The sequence below is a fragment of the Sabethes cyaneus genome, chromosome 2, assembly GCF_943734655.1.
Source record: "Sabethes cyaneus chromosome 2, idSabCyanKW18_F2, whole genome shotgun sequence".
NCBI lineage: Eukaryota > Metazoa > Arthropoda > Insecta > Diptera > Culicidae > Sabethes > Sabethes cyaneus.
The window spans coordinates 68796035-68823649 of NC_071354.1; the positions used below are offsets into that span (position 1 = coordinate 68796035).

At 41.2% G+C, this 27615-nt stretch overlaps 2 protein-coding genes across 2 annotated transcripts in view; one reads left to right on the forward strand and one right to left on the reverse strand.

Moving 5' to 3' along the window:
• Nucleotides 1-1469: 1469 nt before the first annotated feature.
• Nucleotides 1470-2345, forward strand: LOC128737937 (checkpoint protein HUS1). The gene has a single exon (XM_053832714.1). The coding sequence runs from the start codon at nt 1470-1472 to the stop codon at nt 2343-2345; it is 876 nt and encodes a 291-aa protein (XP_053688689.1).
• A 2196-nt stretch (nt 2346-4541) lies between these two features.
• Nucleotides 4542-27615, reverse strand: part of LOC128738364 (ras-related protein Rab6) — a 49433-nt gene continuing 26359 nt past the window's right edge. The window contains exons 3-6 of the mRNA XM_053833418.1: nt 21178-21337; nt 11858-12063; nt 11572-11638; nt 4542-5389 (exon numbers count right to left, since the gene is read on the reverse strand). Coding sequence (XP_053689393.1) covers nt 5322-5389; nt 11572-11638; nt 11858-12063; nt 21178-21337 — 501 coding nt within the window. The 3' untranslated portion in view covers nt 4542-5321. The remainder of the gene's footprint in view (nt 5390-11571; nt 11639-11857; nt 12064-21177; nt 21338-27615) is intronic.

Consider the following 27615-nt stretch of genomic DNA (forward strand, 5'->3'; position numbering starts at 1 on the left):
AATTTAAAGAATTAAACCAGCCAAATTAAGAATTCGTTTACGATGGAAAAATGCGGTGTATATGTAAAATCGAACTAGATACACTCAACCCCCGCTAATATGAAAAACACCTCGTTCAGATTAGGTGGATTCATTTTTAATCTGAACATTTGGTAACTCTATTCATTCTCACTTACGCACAAGGCGCGCACACTATGAACTTGTTGTTTTGATTTGACGAAAACAAACGTTTTGAAAACATTTCGAATATGCGCGAATTCTAAACGTTTGGATTGTAGAAGAGGAAATTGGCTCGACAATTAAACTAAAATGGTCTATTTTTAGTTTTGAAGAGAGGTAAGTTGCATATGTGCTATATTACCAAAGCTGCTGAGCAAGAGGAAACGCATCAACTTTTTTTTGCTTTTTTTTTTCAATTTGCCCGGTCAACTTAACCGTCAATTGTGTGTGACGCTTGAGCGATTTTTAATGTGAATGCATTCATACAAGCGAGGTTCAGATTAAAGAAGGTCATTCCAGCGAGGGTACATGGTATGTAGTTTTCTCGGCGTGAAAGCACATCTGATGGAAAGACGAGAATAGCTTCTCATTTGTCAGATTTTGGTAGCATCCCAAGCAACAATGTGAGTTTTATTGAAGTTTTATGGTGGTTTTCATGACCAATTGTGGTCTTAAATTCCATCACAAGAATGTAATAAAACCCAAATTGTTGCTTGGGATACGGTTGTCTATACACTGTGTCGTAAGAGTCGTTTGCTGCCCCTGTATAACTGCCGCATTGGACCGGTTTCTCCAGCTTAAGGAGGTCTGCGAGGGAGCATCGTCGTCGTTGAAGTAGATGGGACTAAATACTAAAGGTCCGAGATGGCTGCCATGTGCGACTTCCTTGTAAGTGGTGAAAGATCTCGAAGTAAAACTGTTGATATAGGTTTTAATTTTAGCAGCGGACCTCTGAAAGCAAGCTTATCCATTTCAATGATTGCGATTTGATGATTTGATTTATCGTATCTTTACAATGAATCGTTACTTTTCTCTGAAAAGGTGGCCGATACGGGAAAAAATACACATAGTGATCACAGATGATCATCAAAACCGCTTTATGTCATTTCAGAAAATTCTAAGAAATATTGGGCTGTTTTCAATACTCACACCTGTTTTCATTGAATCTATCCGATCTGTTAGCTGTGACTTGTGAGCTTGCTTGTGAGGGCAAATTTGGAGCTTCCAAATCTTGCCCAAATAATGAAAAATCTGTGAATGTGGCAACTCTGCTTAAGCTTAATGAAACGAAGCTCATTTCGTAAAGCTCTCAGTTATTTTTCGAAAGCTTTCGTCATTTTCGAAAGCTCGGAAGTTAAAAAAATAGTCCTGCTCTACTAAATCAAAACAAACAGTGGCGTAAATATACATCGTAAATGTACAGAAAAATTTGTTTTTGCTTCAAAATCGATTTTATTGTCCCATAAACTATGAAATTTCGCGCTATTATGACGGATAAAGTTCACATACGTGAACTGCTTAACATAGTAACGACATTATCGCGTATTAATCGAAATATAATCATAAACGTTCAACCGTCAAAACTTGTTCTTCAAATCGAAACGGATGCAGAAACCGGCCAATGCCTTTGGGGTGAGATCGACGCAGCGGAACGAGAAGGTTTCTTCAGCGAATATGTCATGGATGGAATCGACGATCAGTATAATCAAATCTACCTGACAGTCGGGGCCACTAACCTGGTTCGTGCGCTTTCTTGGCACCACTCAATCGACTACTTGAAACTGAAACTCGAGAAAACGGACATGGTCTACCTTGCGGTGGAATTGACCGGTGTTTTGCACAACGTAGAAGTTTTCATGTGTCCCAAGGTTAACCATCAAATCCCTGTGACGGTGGTACCGCGCAGCGAGTGGAAACACTTCAATCTACCCCAGACGGTGAAGTACGACCTGACCACCACGCTACCGTCGCTGAAATCGTTGCGAGCCTTGATGGAGAAGAAAAAACATCTCTCGCCAGCGGTCACCGTGTATGCCACCGATGCCGGCGAGCTTTCGTTGGTGGTAGAAACGGACATCGTAACCGTGGGCAGTCACTACAAGGGACTGCAGAGCTCCTGGTGTGCCGGCCATCCGCCGAGCGGAAACGGAGACTCATCACCACCACTGACCGATGCCGCCTGTCGGGTGGATTCGAAGAAACTATCCACCATTCTGGAGAGCATCAACTGTTGCGACCTCAAGATGGTAGCCAACATCAAGCACGAACGTTTGCTTAACATAAGGTTCGAAATTAAGCATAATGTTTTTATGAGTTTTATTCTGCCGGCGGTTGGTTTTGATTGAGAAGAAACAAAGATTAGTTTTTTTCAATGAATGTTCATTTTTATTTTAACTATGAAAAGCGACTAATGTGTGAAGGATTACCGGTTGCTCCGAACGGTGCTGCCTGCCTTCTCTCTCTCTATCCGAAAGGGGCCCATTTTTGTTAGGCTGCAACTGCGACTTCCCGTTCTTTGCATTGTTTCTCTTTTCTTAGAAGTAATAGGTAGAATGCCTGTTGATTTGACCGATTTTGATGAGTGAGTGAAGGTGGTTGACTTTTTATTTTATTCGTTTAGTAATGCCTATCATACTGTTAAGCGGTAAGTTTCATATTTAAAATTTTCATATTTTCCTATGTGGTTTTGCACAGTGTTGCATGCAGTACACAATTGCCGTTGTAATTTTCTTCTGCTGGTTTGCAATTCCGCAATTAGTCTAGCGTAGCAAATCGATGGTTAATTTTTCTGTTGCTAAATTCTAATTTGCATGAAGATGTATCTCTGAGTCTCAGATAGAAATAGTTATGAATACCTGCTCAGATAATTGAGTTGGCGTGCAAAATAATAAATTTTTCTGTACTGTTACAGAATTTTAATTATTTTTAAAACTGTTTCTGCTAATTCAAAGAAAATTTATGTATCGATGAAGAAATTACAAGTGTGGCTGTTAACTAACGCCCATTTCAATTGAGAGTAACTTAAAGAATAATTATGAAAAGGCTTCTTTGAAATAAACAAACAATTTTCTTCACCATAGAGTTTCATGTGATTATTTTCGCAGTTGACAAGTTTCCTACTATGTTTCCTCAACACCCAAACATAATGTCTAGCGTTATGAATGCGCAATTTATGTCCATATTCCAAATTCTCAGCTCCAAATAAGCTAACCTTCTATGTGTAAGTCATGGATCACTCCTAGTAACTTTGTACCAGTACCTATTTAAAAGCATGAAAAACTTCGCTGTTATTTAGACCACCAAGCCTTCTAACAGTTTTCATAGTCATGTCTATCTGGGGTGCAGAAATACTGTGTTTAGCCCTAGCTTCTACTATGGTAGTCACAATTTCCGTTTCAATCAGAAGCTCTTCTTTTAATTTAGCTGGCTAAGTAGCGTTGATCGCGCACGTTGCAATGGGATCAACGCTGCTCTAACAACAAATATGTATGACCGAATTAGGATAACTTTTTTTTGTTTAAATTTTTTAGTACGCTTTGAATGGGCAACACAGCAGCGTACGGATTTTTAATTTTATTCATTAGTAATTATTCCCTGCGCAAAACACAGACACATACATCGGCGGCGGCGGTGGTGGCAGCGATGGTGGTGGGAAGCAGGAAGTTCAGTTCTAACTTAAAAAATGCATTGCGCTCGATGGAAGGGTTAGTGGATGATAACGATGCGTCTAAGCGTGTACCATTTGGAATCGTTGCCTTTAACGATTTTGTTTTTTAGAGGATCAGAGGAATCCGCCATTATCTAGGATCGACTTCGATGACGAAACGTCGGTTATCTATTCGGTATTTTTACGATATTTATGATTGTGTTTTCTCCAGAGTGCAAAATGTGTTTTAAACAAATCATTTCTTTTACAACTAGTGCACGCCCTATCATTGTTTTGAACAACGGATTAGCGTTGGGAAACGGAACATGATAATCATTAAATAATTTCCGCTCCTGCTCTATAGGAGCTGCGCGCTTGGTTAATGCTTCTTGTATTTCTTCCTAAATCATTTTGTGCATGAATTGGTACATGTGATGTGAAACTTCGCTTTGGTTACTGCATAGCTAAATTGTTAAATCCTAGTCTTTTCCCTTTTTCGCTTAATTGAACTCTTCTTCCATTTTGCCACAGTTTTCACGAACAGTCGCTTGTTTATTTTGATTTCAAAACCTGCATCTTCTATCAAATATCTCTGAACTGGGGAGTAGTAGATAAAAAATCGATAAATAGTAAACCAAAAAACCACAGCTCGCTTCGGCATTTTATTTGTAGTAATGCAGTGACAATTGCAAATCATTTGGTCTCGGAACGCGCTGCTCAGCCGAGGAGCGCAACTCGACCTTCGCGTTGTTTTAACACATGCAACCACCCTCCGAGTCCTGCTGGTCTCCGGAATTCGAAGGCTGAGTCTGCAGATCGACAGCTGAAAGGCACAGGAGTTAAGGAAAAGTGGCATCGAGATCGAGAAACATCGAATTTTTGCAAATCCTATCCTAAGAAAGAAACAACAGGTTCAGGTATGGTTTATACTCTGGATTAGTTTATTTAGTAAAGTCATTTTAACCTAAACGAGCTACTGTTGCGAGGGCTATCAAAATTATAAAAATAATCTTTCTATTTTGCCCTTTATGCGACATTTCGTCGCGTTACTATTCAAATAGCAGAGCAAACTGCCAGGTCAAAATTAAGGAAAGCAGCATCATAGCTTTATTACTTTTAGGCATCCTAACAACTAATTTAAACATATCCCGAAGGCGTGTAAGTAAGTAATCGTATAAGATATTATAATCAATTATAAACAATATTTCACTGCATGTATCCATCAGGAGAGGCGAAAGGAATTTCTGAAGTTAAACAAAAAATATAGCACTCTTCGCGAACGGCAAAAATCTTTAACAGTAAAAATAATAATCATATTTTATAGACACTTTCTCATCTCGAACAAAATCTATTTTGAATGTAGTTCAATGTATGCGTGCGTGGATGGACATCATCCCTAAGATTAAACGAATGTACGACCCATAATGCAACAGTTTTACACATATCATTCTTCACTAAAAATAAATAATAATATAGATAAAAAAAGGTGCAGTAAGGGATGGATATATTTTGCTTTCGAATTCTGCATCCGCCGCCGGTTTTGCTGACTCGCGTGTGACGGAACCGTTCCGACGCTGGGTCTGCACATCCGGCACTGGATTGGATGGAAACGGAGTGTGTTTGTGTTTGTTTGTTTTTTTTTCTGTAAAGAGGAGGTAAACCGTGTTCGGGATCTTCAGCATGCACAGCCACCTTCCGGATCTTTTGCTTCGTTCGGTGAATCCTTAAGCACAACTTCTTGCACTGGTAGAGAGAGGAAATCATAAGTTAAGGAAAATAAAGTAATAAAATACAACGAAAGTGTGTGTGTGTGAACGGAAGTAACGACAAGAGAGTGACTACCGAAAAAATGCTGAGTGATTTGTACTGAACTGAAAAACAAGAAAAAAATAAAAATACAGAATTGATGAAAGTCAAGTAAGATGTGAAGAACGAATCAGTGAACGTTGTTCATAAATATGAAAGCCTATTGCTTAACATTTTCGCTATAAGAAAGTGGCTTAATATGTACAAGACAACAGAGCAGGGGTCTGATTGTTAATAACAATAATAAGCGATACCTCATTAAACCTCTAGGTTTGATGACAGCTTAGGCGATTTACAATACAAGGTCATTGTTTGAGCTTCACAAATATAAGCTCTTTTGGTAAGCGCACGCAGCGCTGCGCAATCGTAAGTCCATCCCAATGGTTTTTATTCACATGAAATAATCGTCAACCTAATTGTCAAATATCGATGGGTCTCTTTCGCCATGTTTTATCGGTTTTTCCGGAATTCCACATGGCAGCCATCTCAGACCACTGACCTTTCTTATCTACCTGAAAAACGTTAACACCGTATTCAAAGGTCCTTGGGTTTTATTCGTCCATGATCGTATACTGTATAGATAGATACGTATACGTATGCGTATAGATAATTTTAGATTGTAAGTAAAAAACGTCTTTCTAAAACTTGACCCTTCTTCATCGACAGACTTCGCAGTCGGCTGTTAGAGTACAGGATAGTTACAGGGCTAGTGTAATGGTCCTACTGACTCTATCTAGCAAGCACCGGTTAGCCGAGATTTGAATATACGATGACAGAATTGTTAGACCAGCATCGAAACTCATTGAAGATCGCATAAAGTCTGTCGAAGACTTTGGCATTAATCTGCTCGACCGACACTAATTTAACTTTTAAACATGTTTCGTTCGTTGTAGACAAGGCTTGCAGAAGATTGGGATTCAATATGCGTACCACCAACGATTTTAACGACGTACATTGCCGAAAATCATTATGTAATTTTTCACTGCGTCGACAATCATTCGCTGCAATCTCCAATCTGGAATACTGTACTCCAGTATGGAACCCTTATTATCAGTCGGCCGAACTGAAAAAATACGCTAATTTCACTCGCTTTCCTCTCCGAAAGTTACCATGTACTCATGTACATGTACATGTACATGTTACCATGTATGTACATGAAAGTTACCATGTACTCAATCATGTGACTGATCTATCATGAAACCCTCAAATGCAACAGGACGCGTTGTCTCTATGCTCTTCGGTACCTTTAAATGTTTGTTTTAGATGATACTGAGGCGACATTGAAATCGGATTCGTGCGAACTTATTGAACAATTTTTTGCTTCTGTTTTTGTCGATCGAATTGCGTTCGACTCAGAAGCGGAGCGGAGAAGCGGAGCGAATATGCCAGCCAGTTTAGTTGACTTGACTGTTTTTGAAGTACCCACCGACATGATTTTGGCGTCTGCAAGGAAACTAAAACGATCATATGCTGCGGGTCCCGAATCCCGATGGAATACCTGCTGTCGTTTTTAATTATTGTGCTGATGTGCTAGCAGACCCACTATGTCTAATTTTCAACAAGTTATTGGCACAAGCCATCTTTTATGTTTGCAGTGTTTAAATCTGGGGACCGGTAGAACGTCAGAAATTATTGTAGCATCACTAGCCTTTCGACTGGCTCCAAGCTATTTGAGATTATAGTTAGCGGAGCCATCCTTACTCGTATGAAGAATTACATCTCTACATCCCAACATGGATGCGTGCCGGGTCGCTCTGTATGTTCACTAATTTACTGGAGTTTACTTCAACGTGTAACTCGTAAATGTAACAGAAAGGATAAATTGATGTCATTTACATTGATTTAAAAGCCACCGTCGGTCATCCCGAGCAAGGATTGGCAACAAAAGTTGTCACAAAACAAAACAACAAGGCCTTGCCTTGGCCGCTAAAGGAAAGAGCTGTTCAGCTACTGACTGACCGTACAGAACAGCTTAAGCGATGGACTGAAAATTTTGAACAACTCTTCCGTCTCAAGTCCCTAAAAAAGGAGACCTAACTGAAGGTGGTAACTGACGTGGCATCACGTTGCTCTGTATTACTCTCAAAGTACTTTGTAAGGTAATCCTCAATCGGATCCAGGAGAAGATTGACGTTACTTTCGGCGTCAGCAAGCCGGATTCCGTGTTGGATTCATGTGTAGATCATATCACAACGGTCCGCATTATATTGGAGTAGATCAACGAATTCCAGGACTCTCTTCTGCTGGTGTTCGTTGACTTCGAAAAGACGTTCGACCGTCTCAACCACGAAAACATCTGGGACGCACTTAGGCGTAGAGGAGTCCCAGATAAGCTAGTCCATCTCATCGAGGGTCAGTACGAGACGTTCTCGTGCAGGCGTTTTGCACAACGGCGTGTTGTGCGACCCTATAAGGGTTACTACTGGCGTGAGACAGGGCTGCATTTTATCACCGCTTCTGTTTCTCATCGTTATGGATGCGATATTAGTTGGAGCAATTGACAGTAGACCAAATCGAGGATTTCCTTGGAATCCTCTAACGATGGAGCAGCTAAAACATATCGACCTAGCCGACGACATTGTCTTGCTCGCATAACGCCGAAACGATATTATTAGATGACCTCTCCGAGAGCTCCCAAGCAGCAGGTCTGACAGTCAATGTAGCAAAAACTAAGTCTATGGTAGTGAACACTGACAATCCCACCAACTTCACAGTAGCGGGACAACAAGTTGAGTAGGTAGACGTCTTTCAATATCTTGGTAGCCAGACAACGCCTAATGGCAATACTAAGCCTGATTTAGTCACACGGGTCAGAAAGGCCAGGGGTGCCTTTGCTAAGGGAGACCCGATGACGAGAAGGAGGCATTCTACGCGCAGCTGGATCAGGTGTATGATGGCTGTCCGCGACGGGACGTGAAAATCGTCATCGAGGACATGAACGCGCAGGTAGGACTGGAAACTATACAGACCAGTAATCGGGCCAAACAGACTGCATGCCGCAACGAACGACAAAGGCCAACGATGCGTAAATTTTGCAGCTTCCAGCGGTATGGTAGTCCGAAGTACCTTCTTCCCCCGCAAAAAAATCCACAAGGCCACCTGGAGATCACCAGACCAACGAATAGAAAACCAAATTGACCATATTCCATACGGATCAGATTTATGCGCTTTGGCAAGTGTTGAAATATCGCCCACGCATCATTTATTCATCGACTTCAAATCAGCGTATGACACGATCGATCGAGATCAGCTATGGCAGATTATGCACTACTACGGATTTCCGGATAAACTAACGAGATGATTGGCTTTCATGTTTGCTGTTCAACATAGCTTCGGAGGGTGTGATAAGAAGAGCGGGGATAGACACGAGTGGCACGATATTCACGAAGTCCGTTCAGCTTCTTGGTTTCGCTGACGACGTTGACGATCATTACACGTACCTCTGAGAGGATGGCGGAAACGTACATCGGACTGAAAGCTGAAGCCAAACGGATTGGACTTGTCATTAATGTACATGAAAGGAAGTGAGAAGTGTATGCTGACCTCCCTCCCCGGATTCATTTAGACGGTGATGAAATCGAGGTGGTAAAAAAGTTCATGTATCTGGGCTCACTGGTTACCGCAGACAACGAAACCAGCAGAGAAATACAAAGACGCATTATGGCAGGAAATCGTGCCTACTTTGGACTCCGTAGGACGCCGGGATCGAACAAAACACTGATTAGATCGGCAGTCCTTTACGGCCATGAGGCATGGACTATGCTCGTGGAGGACCAACGCGCCCTTAGTGTTTTCGAACGGAAGGTGTTGCGCACCATCTACGGCGGATTGCAGATGGAAGACGGAACGTGGAGGAGGCGAACGAACCATGAATTACATCAGCTGCTTATAGGGAACCACCGATCGCTCACACCGCAAAATTCGATTCCATGAAATGTTATTTAAGTGCTATTAAAAAGTAACGCGAGAAATCATATAGTATCATATAGTGTATATAGTACATATTAAAATAGAGTGGGACAAGATGTGAAGGGGAAACAGCGGAGAATTAGGGTAGGGGTGGTCATTAAAGCAACGCTGCCTAGGTTCGTAGATCGTTTCTCTTTATCCAAACTGGAGGATCCGCGGATTGAACCAAGTTGTAATGGGAGCCAATTATAACCGGATTCGAACCCAACTTTGCTCCCAAGCCTTGTGATTTGCGGATATTGTGTAACCTTTGAACCACAGCGCACTATTAGGGTGCCGAATACCTTCAACTGCAAAATGTATTTGTCTACGCGTTTCACGAGGGACAAAAGAAAACAAATTGGAACAATATTTACGGATTGTCTCTTCTTTGAAGACGAATGTAAAGAACTAGTTATTATTCACTAGTTTTACAAGAAATAAAAGACATCTTGACCTGTTTTGATATGACGAAGAGAATCTGATGATCATTCGGAGCAAATACTCGAAATTTTGAGCTGTAACCCAAGCTCCTTACAGTCAATTTTGTGAAAATAGATAGCACGTAGGTATGGTTTGACGTATACATACATAGATTTTTGTAAACAATTGCTCTCTGCTCATGATAGACGAAAAGAAAGTCTTGTATGGCAAACTGACGTACCGTACGATGAACTGACGCTAGAATATGAAGATTTGTTAACTAAATGAATCAATCTGAATCAATCAATATCTTGCAACGAAAAAATCATAATGGATTAAATCTGTCGCAGCGATTTCAATTATTATATGGAAAAATCCTAACGCTAATGCTGGAAGAAGAGACTCATAACCCAGGAATTCCCCTTCCAATCCAATTCACGAAGGCATGGATGGCCAAATGAATAAATAATAATAATAATAATAATAATAATAAAATAATAAAATAATACCTACGTACAAGTATTTCTGCTTGTGGATCCTCCCATCCCTTATTGGCTCTTGTGGCCCTTAAAGGGTGTCCCACATCAAATTGCACCACGGCAGAAATGCTGTAGAAAATTACCCATTAGGTATTTTCTCATGAAAATTTAAGTAAAAGTAGTTTAGAGTGTATTGTTTACACTCGATTCTTATCGCGGTCAGTTTTTCGAAAATTGGAAAAATGGCTTCACCCGAAAAGTAACGTCGCGAATTTATTTCGCGCAAGCACCTGGAAAATCCTCAACTCTCTCATCATGAATGACACTTACGTCAAGGTGGACTTCCGGCAACTTCCGGGGCTACTGTACTTCTCCACCCATCACAAGTTTGATGTGCCGGAGGAAGTAAGGATGCAGAAACTTTCATAGTTTGCCAAGAAATACATGATTTGGCCAAGAAATACATCATGTGGCAAACGGAGTACGCCGTTCGTGACTACCGGGACTGCTGTAAACGGGCAGATCTACCTCAAGGAGTGTCAGACAGAAGCATCTGCTTCCTCTGTCGAAGCAACACGAGGGCCCTATGATCTTCTGGCCGGATCTACCTTCGTGTCAATATTCAAAGGATGTATCAGAGTGGTACGAAGCCAACGGAGTCACTTTCGTACCCAACGACATGAACGCCTCCAACGCGTCGGAACTAAGGCCTATCGAAAAATACAAGGCTATTATGAAGCAGGCACTACGGAAGCATCCTAAGGAGGTCAAGTCTGAGAAAGACATGAAGAAAAAGTAGATTTCCGTACAGATGAAGTTGCAGCAAGGTTGTACAAAACTTTTTGAGTGGAGTTAAGCGTAAGGTGCGAGCATACGGTTATGGTATTGAAGTTGAAAGAAACAAATATGCCAAAAGCTTATTAATAGGTTATATTTTGTTGTCTGAAAGTTTGAAAAGGGCCGGTCAATTAGGTAATTTTCTACAGTGTTTTTTCCGTAGTGCAATTTGATGTGGGACACCCTTTAGTATGAAATTCATGTAGTAATAAATTTGGATCTACTTATAAGTTTACCCACAAGCATTCACAAGACATTGAAATGATGGTGGCTCCCTCCATACATACCACATAACATACAAAAACGCAACAAGACCAGTCAACCAGTCATTGCGACGACATAAACATAAATTTAGCGTATTTTGTTCTATAAGCTGCCTGCAATAGCTCAGAAATGAAACTTGTGTTTTACTCTCTATTATCAAAAGGATACTGTCTTCTGGTGGCTTATTCTCGGTCGAATCCATACCAGGCAGTGCGGCGGCAACTCTTCGGAAAAGCTACAATGAACAATGTTTTAGTATTAACGCAATTAACATTTACCATATATACAGACAGAGCAGCTTCACACAAAGTGACACAAAATACAATTGTTTCGATTAATTCAATGTCACCGTTGCGTTGCGCGTTGTGGTGGGTTTCATCGTCGATTTTTTCGACCGAGCAACACCCACAACCTCCGGCTCTGAGTCTGGCTCAGCTGGATTAACGAAACCTACCTGTTTCACGTTGTAACCAGCCTTCGCACTGGTCTCGATAAACATCACATTCAGTTCTTTAGCTTTCCGTTCGCCTTCCTCCGTCGAAACCTGGCGCTTGTCGGAGAGGTCAGTTTTGTTGCCCACCAGCATTATGATTACGTCACTGCCGCGTTCCGTCCGTACGTCGTCAATCCATTTCGATGTTTGGTGGAATGAATTTGCATCTATGGTTTGAGCAAAAAAAGAAAAAAAGAACGAGAATCAGAAAAAGCCACATCGGATTCAAATTTGATAGGTGTACAATGGGATGATGCTGCTGTAGCTGCTGTTGATACGATTGTTGTTGTTGTTGAGGTGCATGCAATTTTTGAACCACTACGGAGGGCAACTGATTGCCCAATAAACGATATGAAGTATTCGGTTGAATGCTCTATGCATACAGACAAATTGGCGAAGCAAGGGAATCGAATGTGCTGAAACGCATAAATATTCAATTGATACCGATTTGTGTATGGTCTACGGATTTGTGCGGCATCATCCACGGTTGAGTGTGGTAATTCAGAGGATTTGATGCATAGCTAATGCGGTCAGGATCAAAGCACTATCTTTTGCAATAGGTTCTTTCTCCATCGACATTGCTTTCATTTAGTAAATATCATGAAATTATTGCAGATGAGGTTTTCTGGATTGACTCAATTCAAAACATAGTTATACGAAGTAGCGTTTTCTACCGATACTCGTCAATCATGTAACTCAATCCGCACTATTAAACAACACTTTTGAAATACAGGAACCGACAGCACAATTAGATCGCCTAATGGTGAGCGTTGCTGTATCGTTCGACGAGGGTATCTTCAATGCCAATTATATTTGGCAAACCTGTGCGATGCATTTTTGCAGTTTTTGATGAATTGAATGCGCTGAACCGAAACGCGATGAAATTTGTTGATCAGCAAGTAGAGGAAAAAGGCAGACGAAAACCGGCAAAAAAGGTATCGTTTGGTGAACCCGAAATTGCTGTGGGTATTTGAGCAACGGCTTGATTGTTCGTGTGTTGTGGGCTTTACACGCTAGCACAGCAGTGGTAGAAAACTAAACGTTTTGAGTTAATCTATCGGTCATAAGATGCGTACACTTTAGTACTCGAATTAAATATTTTAGTGTTTTAGTAGTACATTTTTTTATTCCATTTCATTAACCTTAACAGTAAGAGTGTTGATTCGGTGATAGGGCGGAAAAGAAATTCCTAGAGTTACAAGCTACTTTCACCTTAAATTCCACTGACATCCGTTATCCATTCGCGAACAGCAGCCACTCGAGCGTAAACACCAGGATAACCAGCCACAGCGCAAGGCATTCCGAAAGAAACCACACCAATCAATTTTCGACCATCAACCAGCGGTCCACCGGAATCGCCGTAGCATGAATCCTTGCCTCCTTCCGGATAACCGGCGCAAATCATCTGCTCGGTAATAACCACATACTCCCGGTATGCTTTTCGACAGACATCAAAATTCACAACCGGAACATTGACGGCACGCAGTTTTTTAACGCGAGCACTAGTCCTTCCCCAACCAGACACCCGGAGACACTGCCCATCTGCAATTGTCTCGTTCTGTTGCGGAAGTTTCGCAGCATAGTATTCTTCCCCATCCAGTGGAAGCTCCTCCGCCAACTCCAGCAATGTAAAATCGTAATTCATATCGAACTCTCCGTACCACGGGTGTTGAATTGATCGTTTTATTCGAACTGAAATTCCTCCTTTATTGCAGTAAGTCGAACCGAAACGAACTTTAGTGTTTCTTGGATTTGGCGCACTCTCCATGCAGTGTCCAGCGGTTAGAACCCAACTCTTACCAATGACGACTCCACCGCAGAAATGCCCGAAGCCTTCATAATTAAGCGACACTTGAAAAGGAACGTCGGTGATGTTGACTTCGTAACCGCCAACGATTCGATCATCTTCGCCGATGTCGCAAAGGCTCTGATCGGTGTTCACACCGTTAACTACGAGCATCAGTGACAGTGACAGCGTATAGACAAGTAGTACCATTGTGTAGTGAACGTAGCCTGGATGGACTGCAATAATAGGGAAGTTTCCTAGCGATATTTATAGTACTGGGTATTTTGTATTTTATTTGTGAACAGGTGTTATTTTCAATTTTTATAGTTGTAATAAACCTGGGAAGAATGAGCATAATATATTATATGATCTATAAAATCGTATGCAAATTTTTCCACCTTTGCTCCACAATACACAGATGCTCCGGCGTTTGTACTACCGATAGCACAGTCAGTTAACGTTATGCCAATACAGAGCGGAATACGATAGAACGTACTTGTTCGTTTACGTTCACCAAGGTCAGTGGGAGACTACGTACTTACTAAAGGGGCTTGCCGTCCTAAGAAAGAGCCTGTTGAAGAAGGTTTCTGCTGTTAATTCGGTTATTGGCTACCGTTCTCCAATACTTCGGACACCGAGTAACCTCCGCCAGATCTCGCTCCACCTGGTTCAACCATCTTCCTCGCTGCGCTCCTGATCCTCTTGTTCCTACCGGATTTGAGGCAAATACCATTTTTGCAGGCTAATTGTCTGGCATCCTTGCAACACGCCATGCCTATTACATCCGACCAGCTTTAGTCACTTTTTAAATACTGGGTTCGCCAGAGAGCTGTATGAGTTCATGGTTCATCCTCCCCCTCTATACTCCGTTCTCCTGTACGCCACCCAAGATCGTTCTTAGTACTGTTCTTTCGAAAACTTCGAGCATTCGCAGATCCTCCGTGAGCATTGTCCATGTTTCATGCCCGTGGAGAACAACCGCTCTAATTAGCGTCTTGTATAGGGTACACTTTGTACGAAGGCTTAGTCTGCTCTACTTCGATTGCTCACGAAGCCCATAGAAAGCATGACTCCCTCCGAATCTCACGGCTAGTATCATTGTACGCCGTTAGACCTGCCAAAGTGTAAATATTTGATCCGTTGTAGACCGACCTTCGACGAAACCGGCTTGATGAGTGCCCACGAATCTGTTCACAATTGGTGATAGTTGGAGGAAAATGATTTGGTACAGCATTTTGTAGACGACATTGAGAATGGTGATCGCCCGATAATTCTCACAGTCTAACTTGTCGCCCTTTTTGTAGATCGGGCCGAAAACCCCATCTTTTTGTATCCCAAATTCTAACAATTAGCCGAAGCATCCAAACGGCCAGCTTTTTCGGTGCCATTTTATAAAGCTCTGCTTCGATGCCATTTTTCCCAGCCCCAGCTGATTTATTGTTTTTTAGCTGCATGATGGTCTCCTTCTTCGCCTATCGTTGGGGCTGGCACCTCTTTCCCGTTTGTAGCACCGTCGAAATAGCTTTCGCCGCCGCAATGGTTCTCCACCTGGACGCCATTCAGGTGTTCGTCGACGCGCTGCTTCCACCTATCGGTCACCTCACGATCGTCCGCCAGAATACTGCCATTCTGATCCCGAAATATTTCGACTCGCGCACAAATCCTTTGCGGGATCCGTTCAGTTTCGGGTAGAACTTTCGCTTCGCGTTTCCTGAAAACGATGCAGCCGCTCTAACTCTGCATGTTCCACCTATTCCAGGTAGCGCTTTTTCTCCCGGAAGATTTGGTTATGCTGCATCTTCTTCTGTTTGTATCTTTTCAGTCACGTTCTGACGTGTGGTACTGCGCATCTTGGCCACCGGCGTAGCGTTCTTCTTAAACATCACCCTTCTACATTTGTTGCTAATCGAACGAGAAGTCAACGATGCCTACTCACACGCGAAAGAGTATGAGAAACATAGCATTCAACACTTACGTCGTATATGCAGAAATAGCCGCCGGTGCTGTGTGCAGACATTCTACTACCCACACACTCGCGCACGCACATCGTCTTCCTGTATAGCTTATTCCCGAGTCAAAAAACTCGTAGAGAAACAGCTGCCCCAGAGGCTGGTGGCGCACTGGGATACAAATTTTGAATTCCTTTTTCTTCTTCTTCTTCTTCTCTATTTTCGCCCTCGATTCTACTCACGGGCGGGAGTACGAGCCGTCGCGAGTAATCGGTATCAGCAGAACAGGCTGCAACGACGAACGACGAGCGACGACTATAACCGTTAGCTAAACACACACTCGCAAAAACTCGTTGCAGTGCATGAAGAAATCAAAGCAGGAGTTTTAAAGTACACGTGTGTGAGAAAATTAGACCACACGAGTGTGGGCCTCCTACATTCATCGTCAAACCAATCGTTTGGCTGATTCCGTGCGACTTGCCCGATAGAGCTCTCCGCTACACTGCTAATGACTATTTTGATGATGTTCCAACGGTCCTCGAGAGGGGCTTCGTCCAGCTTATCCTCTTCCATCAGTGCAGCTTCGAGTGAGTGCGCGTAGTTTGCGGGGACGTCCTGCGCGAGAGCTAACCGAGGCTGGTGTCGGTACCGAATGTTTTTTCACAACGGAGAGTTTTGGGTGCATCTTAACAATCACTAGGTAGTGGTCCGAGTCAATGTTAGCGCTTCGATAGGACCTGACGTCGATGTCTGAGAAGTGCCGATAGTCGATCAAAACGTGGTCGATCAGTGAATCTGTCTGATTTGGTTACCTCCAGCTGTACTATGTAGGAATCTGTGCTGAAAGAATCTACGTACGGCCATGTTCTTGGAGGCGGCAAAGTTGATAAGTCTTAGGCCTATTTCATTGGTCAGCCGGTGTGTACTGAACCCTCCAATCACCGGTTTGTATTCCTCCTCCTGGCCGACCTGAGTATTGAAATCCCCGATGACGACCTTGATATGTTTTGGGCAGCATTCGTATTCACTCTCCAACTGCAATCCATCGTTGTCGTCATCGGTATTTCTGACGTGAGGGTTGTGCACGTTGATGATGCTTATATGTTAAAGAATCGGCCCTTGATTTTCAACCTATACATTTGAGGATTGATTGGCCACCACCCAACCCAATCACCCGTTTCCGCATCTCGCCCATCACTACGAAAGCTCTGGTAGATGGTATGTCCACACCCCTTACAGCGCTACGCCGTCGTACTTGCGGTTCTTCAATACGTCGGAGGTAGGGTTGGGAGTACCGACAGCATTTTTTGAGAACCGGTATTTCGGTACTGGAAGCATCGGTATCGGTAATACCGGTACTCGAGTTTATAACAAGAAAAAACTTAATACTTATTGATTTGGGGCCCTGTTCAACGTCACCTCCCCTCTTCTTACAGTACTTATTTATTTCATTTGTACTGTCACTCAAGCAACTGGAGTCACCTAGGTCCCTTGTGTTCCCATCTAAAAAAATTAGGTAAGGTGACTGTGAGAATAGGACCATTGTAAACATTCTTACTCTTAGCCCTAACAGAGTTGGGGGTTGCAGAAAATGGAGAGATTCCCATCGTGCACCTGGTCAAAACTCGGGAGGCTACGGCCACATCGCAAGGATGACGGTCGACTATGTACTAAACTCTTCAAGAACCCACCGGCGGGCGCCAGGAATAGAGTGACCCAACGTGTCAGATAGTTTGACCAGGTTGAAGCCCCGACTGGCATGTGTCGAGAAGCTCAACCGAGTACAGAAGAAACAAGTCCTTGATACAGTACAAACCACCTCGGCTATATGCTGTCAGAGGAGGAGGAGGTTACAATAGTTCAACTTTAAGATGCACAGAATATTCAATGTACCTACTGTCGTCTATGTCTATGAGTCTTAGTAACAAAAATGACAGAACTTTCTGACAGACTTTCTCAGTATATTTTTCTCTGTAGGACAAACTGTACTCAGGGCATCGAAAGGTATAGTCCAATACTCATCAATTCTTGAGTAAGTGAATTCATTTTGCAGTGTTTTTTGGAATACAGGCCTAATCGAACTCCTTGAAGCTGGAACTGTCTTGAGCTTCTGAAATTTTTCTCACGCTAAGCATGTCATAATCACTTCTACAACTAACGCTCGGCGATGTCTCATCCACGATTTCCTCTATTTTTTTTTTTTGCTAGTATTAAATCACTTTTATGTACTTTATATTTTTAGTCACCGTAACGTTATTAATAGCATGTGTCGTTGATTCTTCTCGGTGAAAAAAAAACTCTTTTCCTATGAAAGTATGAAAGTATGAAAACGACAAGCAGGCGATGATAATTCATCAACGTGCGAGTGGATCTCAGCGTCAGTGATGTTGGGAAGAAAATAATTAAATTGGAAATGCGTCTGACGATAGGTGAAGCGTACTAGCCTGAAACGTTACGCAGAAAAGGAAAAGAATTTCTTTTCACCGAGAAGAATCAACGACACATGTTATTAAATCACTTTGTCAGCATACGACCTTGGCTTCCACCGGGGTTCGTTGCCTGGGGGGTAGGAAACGTAATAAAATTTAAATTGCTGCTTGGGATATTGACGGTGACGATTTTCCGGTGTTGCAATCCAGTATCTTCCTTTGGGGTAAACTAACGGCTAGGGCTGGTACCGAATGGCCGAATCACGGAGGGGGGGGGCAGCCCCCCGCGGAAACCATTTCATTTAGGTGCATGCATTTTCCTAGGTTTACTGACTTATAGGGATTATCCCTTAGTTAAAGTAGAGAGAGCGGCAGTGAGTAAGGACAGCATGTAGCCAACGTTTGTGCAGGTGCAGGTTCGGTCATTCGTCCTTCAGTCTTCTCTGATTCGGCCATTTGTGTTTAGGTCATTCGTAGCAAGGAACAACACAATCGCAGGGAACAAGTGGTTAACTTCGGTGAGTCCGATTACAATCGGACTCTAATTTAGTGATCATTATGGATCCGAAACTGTCCCAAATTGTTGGCTGAACGATCGAGTCATCGCCAAGTGTTCGACTCCAGATGGCCAGATAAGAAGGGCTGTCGTGCAGACCGTATCCGCCTCTTGTCAAAAATCCCACTGGTACCAGGAATAGGTGCTATGTGGCCAACGTGCTAGATGTCTCGACCAGATTGAACTTGATTTGCGAGGGTCGAGACACTCAACGAATTGGCGACGAGTAGCCCAGGATTCAGGATTATATTAAAGAAAAGTATGAACGGAGGAGGAACTACCTGCGAACTGGTTGGAAGGTATCATATTTACAAAAAGAGTCATCGAATGCAGCAACTATCAGGGCATTACTCTCCTCAACTCTGCTAAAGAACTCTCTCGTATCCATACACTGAGGTCGTTGCAAGAAAACTGTGTTGGCAAATACCAGGTCTTCGAGAGGAACGTTTCACAACGGACCAAATGTTCACCTCGCGACAGACTCTTGATAAATTTCAGAAGACTCACCGTATGCTTATAGACTTCGAGATGGCGTACGATCCAGTTAAACGAAATGAGCTGTGGCGGATTAAGTTTGAACATACTTACTTTAGCAGCCTTACTTTAGCAGTTTGAACATGGTTTTCCAATAAAACTGATTAACTTGACACGTGCTACCATTGCATTGATGGTTCAAAATCAAGCGTCAGAATGGCGTCAGAACGTCAGAAAGTTCTCAGCCTCGTCTGTAACGTTGAAGGGTTTGAACAAGGTAACGGGCTATCGAATTTGCTGTTCAACATTGCATTGGAGAAGCAGGTAGACGCCTTTCAATATCTTGGTAGCCAGACAATGCCTGATGGTGGTACCAAGACTGATATAGCCACACGGATTTGGAAAACCAAGGTGCCTTTGCAGGTCTACGAAACATTTGGCGCTCAAACCAAATCCCTCTACGTATGGAAACCCGAATCTTTACTTCAAACGTTAAATCCGTAATGCTGTATACCTGCGAAACGTGGTGCGTCTCAGCGGAGACAACGCAAAAACTGCAGGTATTCCGTAACCAGTGCACGAATGATATCGTGCCTGGTGGCCTGACAACTGGATATTCAATGAGGAACTCCATCGTCGGTGTCATCGACGGCCGATAACCACAGAAATTCGTGAACGTAGGTGGAAGTGGATCGGACACACCTTGAGGAAAGGAGCGAACGAGGTCTACAAAGAAGCACTCGACTGGAATCCACAAGGACAGCGTAGAAGAGGCAGACCCAGAGGCTTATGGCAACGCAGCTTAGCCAACGACATCCGGGCTGTAGACGAGAACCTGTCCTGGCGATAGGTAAAAGCCAAGGCGGGTAACCGTCAGCAGTGAAGATCTCTGATTTTTTCCATTTGTTCTGCCGGACCGGCGGACATGGACACATAAGTAAGTAAATTGCATTGGAGGGTGCATTTTATAAATTAATTCCTATAAAAACTAACATATTTGTTCAGAATGGGCAGAGTTATTAGCGTGTAAAATCTTTTATTGGAATGGATTAAGCCCATGGCTTTGCTTGACTATCAACACATTATAATTCATTGTAATAGTGATATATTTTTCAAAATATTAATTGTTCTCCAAATTAAAATGTAATATTGCTCAAAACTTGATATTATCCAAGAAGCATTGTACCACTTAAGTGCAACGATGTAAATGGAATATGCACTTGTATACGGTTAGGTCAGATGATTTCTAATAATAAAGCATTCCTTGCGATATGGACATCGATATTATTTATTATTTGTGAATCATTCACCTGCTTACAGTTCACGTTCGTACTGATAAGAAATCAGTTTTTTCCTCTGTGATTCCCTCCTCGTACCTAACTTCCAATTGAGTGTATATTTTGTGTCGGAACGTTTAAGCTTTTGGAGCTTTAAAAAATATTTTTAGCCATAAAAATAGACCAGTAAATAACACTCTCTAAATGCATCCTAAATATATTTTTAAAAACTAGGTCTTGGACATCACCGAACGTTGCTAATACCTATCCGCAAGACGACTTCGTCACGCAATGAGTCCAACTGTAACGGCAAACGACTCTGTCAGTCAGCTTGATTTTTTTTCGTGGAGCACCTTACTATGAAAAAGCAAACAAACATAAACTCCACGACGGTGGAACATGTTCCTATACGATTTGCTATACGCTGTACGGTTAGTAAACACACACGAGAAAGCAAAACCGGGTGAACCGTAACGGCCGGCGCTGGCTGATTGTTGAATTTCCTTATCAGTGCAACCTCACAGGTAGAAATCGAAACTGCCTAACGGAGTCACCACCGATGGCGATGGTTTGTTTCGAATTTCAACTTTATGCCTTTACCTACATATTTAGTTGTGGCGACGTTTGAGTTTGTAGTGCGTGTTCTAATTCTCAACTGTCGCGAAGGTCTGGTTTATTGCATGGAACAACACTGGAAATTCATAATATTGCATGTCATCGCTAGCAGTGACTAAATTGCGACTGAGTTGGCAGCAGCAGCGGCAGCAGGTGGTCTAGAAATTTAGCAAATGCCATGCCACCGATACTCACTTGTTATATCGTATACTACTACGGCTACGGTCGAGTCCCGGATGTAGGAGGGTATCAGAGATCGGAATCGTTCCTGTCCGGCAGTGTCCCACAGCTGTAATCGCACTGTTCGGTCTTCTAGATACATGGTTTTCGACAGGAAGTCTATACCAATTGTTGCCTGAAATTGGAGAAGGAAAAAAACGGAAAATTATTAATTTTGAAGCAAAAATTCTTGATAAAGTCTCCTATTGAATATTACATGTTAATCAAGTTACAATGTAGAAAAAAAACGCAAATTAGACCTGTTATGTTGAAATTTTTTGACTTCATACAGATCCAAACGACCATGGCGAATGATTTGGGGCGTATAAACCGTCCAGACGGTCGAGTTTTACTTTCTATATAAAGCGATAAATCTCCCTAATTTATGGCTATCATCCCTTGGTTTGGCAACCTGCTGCGTTTCATTCTTGTGGTTAGCCCCAGCAGCATGTGTGCTAAGTCCATCCGGTGTGGATAGTCAAAATTGCTAAAGCTGAGGTTGAGTGCTAAAACCACTAGCGTACTCAGAGCATCGTACTCAAGGTGGGGCACTATACTATACTTAGAATTGAAACAAAACTATGAAAAACTGGTGAAAAGCAAAACAAAACTAGAACAATGTTTATGCTAAATTATATACGATTGAATTAAGGTGAAACGGTACTGAATCCAAACATGGCCGGAAAGATGGTGCCCATGTGAGGATATGGCCTCACATGGGCGCCATTTTCCGGCCATGTTTGAATTCAGTATTGTTTCGACTTAAATCCGAATCAATTTGAGAAAATAACACAAGACTCAAAGTTGGAATTAAGACTAAGTTAAAACAACGCTATATCCATATAAAATAGCCAAAAACAATTTAAGATAATTAAAAACTTAAGACAAAATTAACGTGAGAAAAACAAACACTGTAATTCAAAGGTTTATTTTTCATTCTAACATTCTAAAAATTCTATTTTTTGTGCTAGTTATTTAGCATTAGTTTGAAATTAACCAAGAAGAAGATATCAAACTTTAAAAAGTAGACCCCTTACATTTTACCCCACCATTGGCACACGCCACTGGTTAAAGCTCTCTGCTGTGGGTGGACCACGCCACATCCGGAAGGAGTAAGCACGTGTAAATTCACCCGACGATTGTGCGAGCGTGCGTATGCAATCAAATGTGTATAAAAAGCGTATTATGGGATTGGACGCTAACAGGTTAAGTGAATACTTTTCGACACCTTCTGCAGACGGAAAACCCATTACGTAAGCCAATATGGACAGCGAAAATGTCTGTTAACGAAATAGGTAAATGTTATTGGCTACAATATTTATCTTTGGTTTTTCAATTTGGTAAAACGGCGAAACGCGGCAACAAGCGAGGCTGTTCAAATAGCAACGTCTGAATATCGTCCTTCTTTCGGCTACTTTTTATTGTACCCTCCACAGACCAATTCATTCTAGTTGAAATTTAGATAGCATGTAAAAAGGCGACAGGAACAAGAGGAAAGGTAACTTAAAAAACCCGAATTAATCCACCTAGCGGCGTGACCTAGCCTTTCTACTGCCACAATAATCACTATTCAATTTCTCAGGAACATCTATAATTAACTTGACTATATTTTTAAATATGCGTTCCGTATTCCTCAAAATCCTTATTTGCCAGTAAAATTCACAACGTATTGCGTAGAATAATTATATTTTCTTTCCTTGGGTGCGTGAATACTTGTAAGTGTCATTTATACTACTTGATGAACACTTTATTTAGTTTCATAATATTTAAATCACGTAAATATCGAGAAATAATGTAAACACAAAAGGTAATTTGAATGAATATATATAGAAAAATAAAAATTAACCCTCTAACGGGTCTACAGACGGCCTTAACTTTCGGGCTTCAGAGCCATATACGAAACTTCTTTTGAATTGACAATATGAATCATGTGTTCATAGCAGATTATTTGATATTTTGATATTAATACCATGCGCTCAAAAGTTAGCATCTTTGAAAAACAAGAGTTCAGAAAAATTATTATTATACTTCGCTTTTGAAGAAAAAGGATATCTACACCAAAATGATTAATCTCAAAATTTTACTATTAGTTTGCTTGGCTTCAATTTTGCAATATATCTGAATTAGAAAAAATAACTAAATAGAGCATTAGATATGAAAAAGAGAAATTGAACTTTTTCTTAGCTGGCGCTCCTTCAGATAATTATTTTTGCATGAAAATCAAAACTTAAGCTTCTTTTGAATGTACCTTCATGAAAAGATAGTCATTAGCTTGATCGCATCGTTTTTATAATGTTAGAGGGTTAGGAAAACAAAATGAGGTCGAAAAATAGTGCCAAAGCTGCGCCCTAAACATGCTTGAGAATGGGAAATATGGTCGATATGATTCCCAGTGCTTGTCTTTTTTTGATTTATTTATTAAAACATGATACATGACATAAGACATCTGTCCTTTAAAATGTCACTAACGAAAATAAATCTTACAAAATTACTACCATGCAATGTATACTTTCAATTTTTCATATAACATTTCTAAGCTCTAGTATCTATTGATTGAAAAGAGCATCTATTGATGCGCAGAATTTGTTTGAAATTTGTATAAATTTATTTAGAAAAATCGACTCACTAGTATTTTTAATCCTATACACCACTATACCTACATGCTTAAATTAACTGCTTTTCTTCGCTTTTTGCTTTTCTTGTACAATTGTGAGTAAGAGCAAGTGAACAAAATGACAATTGAAATCTGAAATCAAAGAAAAGAAAAAGCTTTTCGATTGAATCCCAATATTTAATATTTTTTTGCAACAGATACGTAGTTCGCCTACGACGTGCAGGCTTCATCAGTACATACATACATACATACATACATACATACATACATACATACATACATGCATACATACATACATACATACATACATACATACATACATACATACATACATACATACATACATACATACATACATACATACATACATACATACATACATACATACATACATACATACATACATACATACATACATACATACATACATACATACATACATACATACATACATACATACATACATACATACATACATACATACATACATACATACATACATACATACATACATACATACATACATACATACATACATACATACATACATACATACATACATCACACACATTGCATACAATCAACATTTGTTTTGATTTCACACGTTTTAACGGTTTAATATTCGGTGCTTAAGTGTTAAAGTTTAAATAACTTTTGAATGAACCGTCCGATTTTAAATAACTCGGTTTCGTTTGATAGATCTCAGCAGTAATTTTCAAATAATAATAAAATGTGTGATGTTTTTCATTGAATTAATGCTTATATGTTACAAAAATATGTTTTAAATACTATTTTTTCACATTTCTTTATGTAATTTTCAAACTACAAGTCCAATCGTCATGAAATTTGGAAGTTAAGGGTTTGCAAGGCTCCTCTTTCATATGCAATCAATCTTGTTCAAATCGGTTAAGGGACCTATGAGATAATGAAGTCCCAGATTTTTCGTATTTTTATACATAACTTTTGAACTAAAAGTCCGATCAGTATGAAATTCAATAGCGACCAATGGGACACCCAGACCTTTCATTTGACACTAAGAACATTAAAATCGGTCCAGCCATCTCCGAGAAAAGTGAGTGAGATTAAAAGCGTCACATACACACACACACACACACACACATACACACACACACACACACACACACACACACACATACATACACACACACAGAAAATGCTCAGTTTTCGAAACTGAGTCGAATGGTATATGACATTCGGCCCGCAGGACCTTTTTTCCATTTCCGGTTTTCCAAGTGATTTCTATACCTTTATACTATATATTTATATAGTAGAAAGGCAAAACATGTGAAGTTTCAGTTTGCGTGGGGCGACAGCATGTCTCCATGCACCCTTGTTGTAGTATTGCTAATGATTCCCCAATCAAACTGACGAAGGCAATAGTGGTTAGACCGAATAATTTATCGAGAAAGACATCGGTCGCCCTTTAAAAAATAAGTTTCAATCTAGGAAATTTGAAACGAAGCTAGAGATATAAAATCATTTCTCTTGGTAATTCGATCTGATCAACTGAGTTGAACCCAATTAGGGTCACTGTAAAAATAGCAGGCTAAAATAAATTTTCTTTACGATAGAAAATCCACCGGTTTTTTTGGTATCTTCACAGGCAAGAATGATGCAACACGTGACAATCTCTTCAGATTACGGTATTGACGGTTCGTCGATACCGAAATATGCTTACTTTGGCATCCTTATCGTTAGCATGATTGATGATGGCTGCTTTGGAGCTGAAATCTGAGCCGACTAAGACGGGATCACATAAATTAATGGAAAAACGAAAATGGCAGGATAAAATAGACAGCCGGGGGTATCACTTGAAGCTAGGTAAAGGAAATACCAAACAGTTCATTGGTTCTGAAAACGCAAAATGCAGAAAATACATGTATATTTGCTGGCTCTATTCATAACGTGTACTTATCAAATTTGAACTACAACTCATCAAAAAGATACAAAATTGGATGCTAAAAAAATTGACCATGAATTGAAAATAGTTTTGATGGTTCTCTTGGACATTGATGAAAACAAGAATTGTGTCAGTTGATTCCAATATCACCTTTAATGACGATTTCGGCAATATCACCTTTAATTGCAAATCGTCACTTAACAATGAAGCAATGAAGCTTTGGTTTCGACTGAAGCAGCAGCGCTTCGCTTCCAAACTGGTACAATCAGCGTCAGAGAAACGGGTTTCACTTCATGATCGGTTTCTGAATCTAACCTAACCTCTTCGTGCGAGATGTCCAAAATAAGCTAGGATTGTCGTCGACAACCGTACATCGAGCCAAAAGACGAGCCGACTGTTGATGGACAACGAATCGTGTGTTAAGACAAACTGCTAGCAGCATCCGGAGTAGGAGGAACCGGAAGGAAAAACCGACATTTTCAAGCATATGAAATAATCAAAGTGCAATAAGAAATTGCAATCAATGTTGCAAATCGAGTGAGAAGCAAACGATACCCACTCTCACGTGAGCGAGTATGAGAAGTATAGTCTTTTCTCTTTCTGCATAGCCCGCTCACGAGGCGAACAACTTGTGAGCAGCCAGCTGCCCGTGCGGCCTAGCGGCACTCTGGGATCAAGATTTTACATTAGTTTTTCTTTTCTTTTTCATCTTACGCTTTTGATTCTACACGCGAGTGATCGGTATCAGCTACTCGGGATGCAATGACGAGCGAGAGCGACGACCGTGGCTGTTAGCTCGTCGCCGTGAATGAATAAATAAGAGCGAGTGTCCGAAAGGGATGCTTATGCCGGCGTGTTCGTTAGAACGAGTACGCGTGTGTGAGAAAATTAGACCACATGAGTGTTAGCTTCGCAACACTGATTGCAACCGGAGCGTTCAACTAGGAAATTTATGTAAACGAGTTTCTGGAAAAAAACTAGATTATGCTGTTTTGGCTGGATTTGGTATTCATAGTCATGCCTCCAACAACGTGCAAATGATACCCAAGGATAAGAACCGCCAGAAAACGGTAGAGTTCTGCCCAATCGAGAAACGTTGGGCCACCATCAAGCCAAGAACGAAATAAGAGGACTCAAAAATTGTTGAAAGCGAGAAGGCAAAGGTAAACTGGCATTTTGCGGCGATCAGAAAACTGTTTTGTTGTTTTACAACTCATCTGACTTAAAATCTAAATGAACTACTATTAATACTAATAATAATCTACGACAAATGTATTGTGACCAAACGTTTGAACTTATTTAACGGTTCACCGAATTCAAAATATTCCTCTACTTGGTTGAAAGTTTTTATACACGATGCCACTGGTTCATTGCGGCCAAATTCAGTGCGATGAAATCGGTTAATCAGCAGTGACGTCGGTCTCAGAGTCCTTTGAGATGCGCGTACATTTAGAAGCGACAGCAACTTTGGGCAATCGATCTCGCCATTCAGCAGTTTGGCCACGAACAACGCCTGTTGCACCCTACGCCGACACTCAAGTGTATCGAGACCAAGCAAACGATAGCGGTCAGGATATGGAGGTAAGTTATCTGAATCACGCCAAGCCAGATTCCATAGAGCCATTCGTATAAACCTTCTCTGCAGTCGTTCAATTCGAATGTTCCAATAGAGCTGGTAAAAGCAAAGCCATGGGTTTATACCGTCTTTAGACATTACCCTTCTTTATCGACAGACTTCGCAGTCTGCTGTTAGAGTACAGGAAAATTACGGGGCCAGTGCAACAATCCTACTGACTCTAACTAGCAAGCACCGCCTAGCCAGCCAATAGAGCTGGTGCGGTGCCCAAATAAGACAAGCGTTTTCAAGAATCGGACGGAT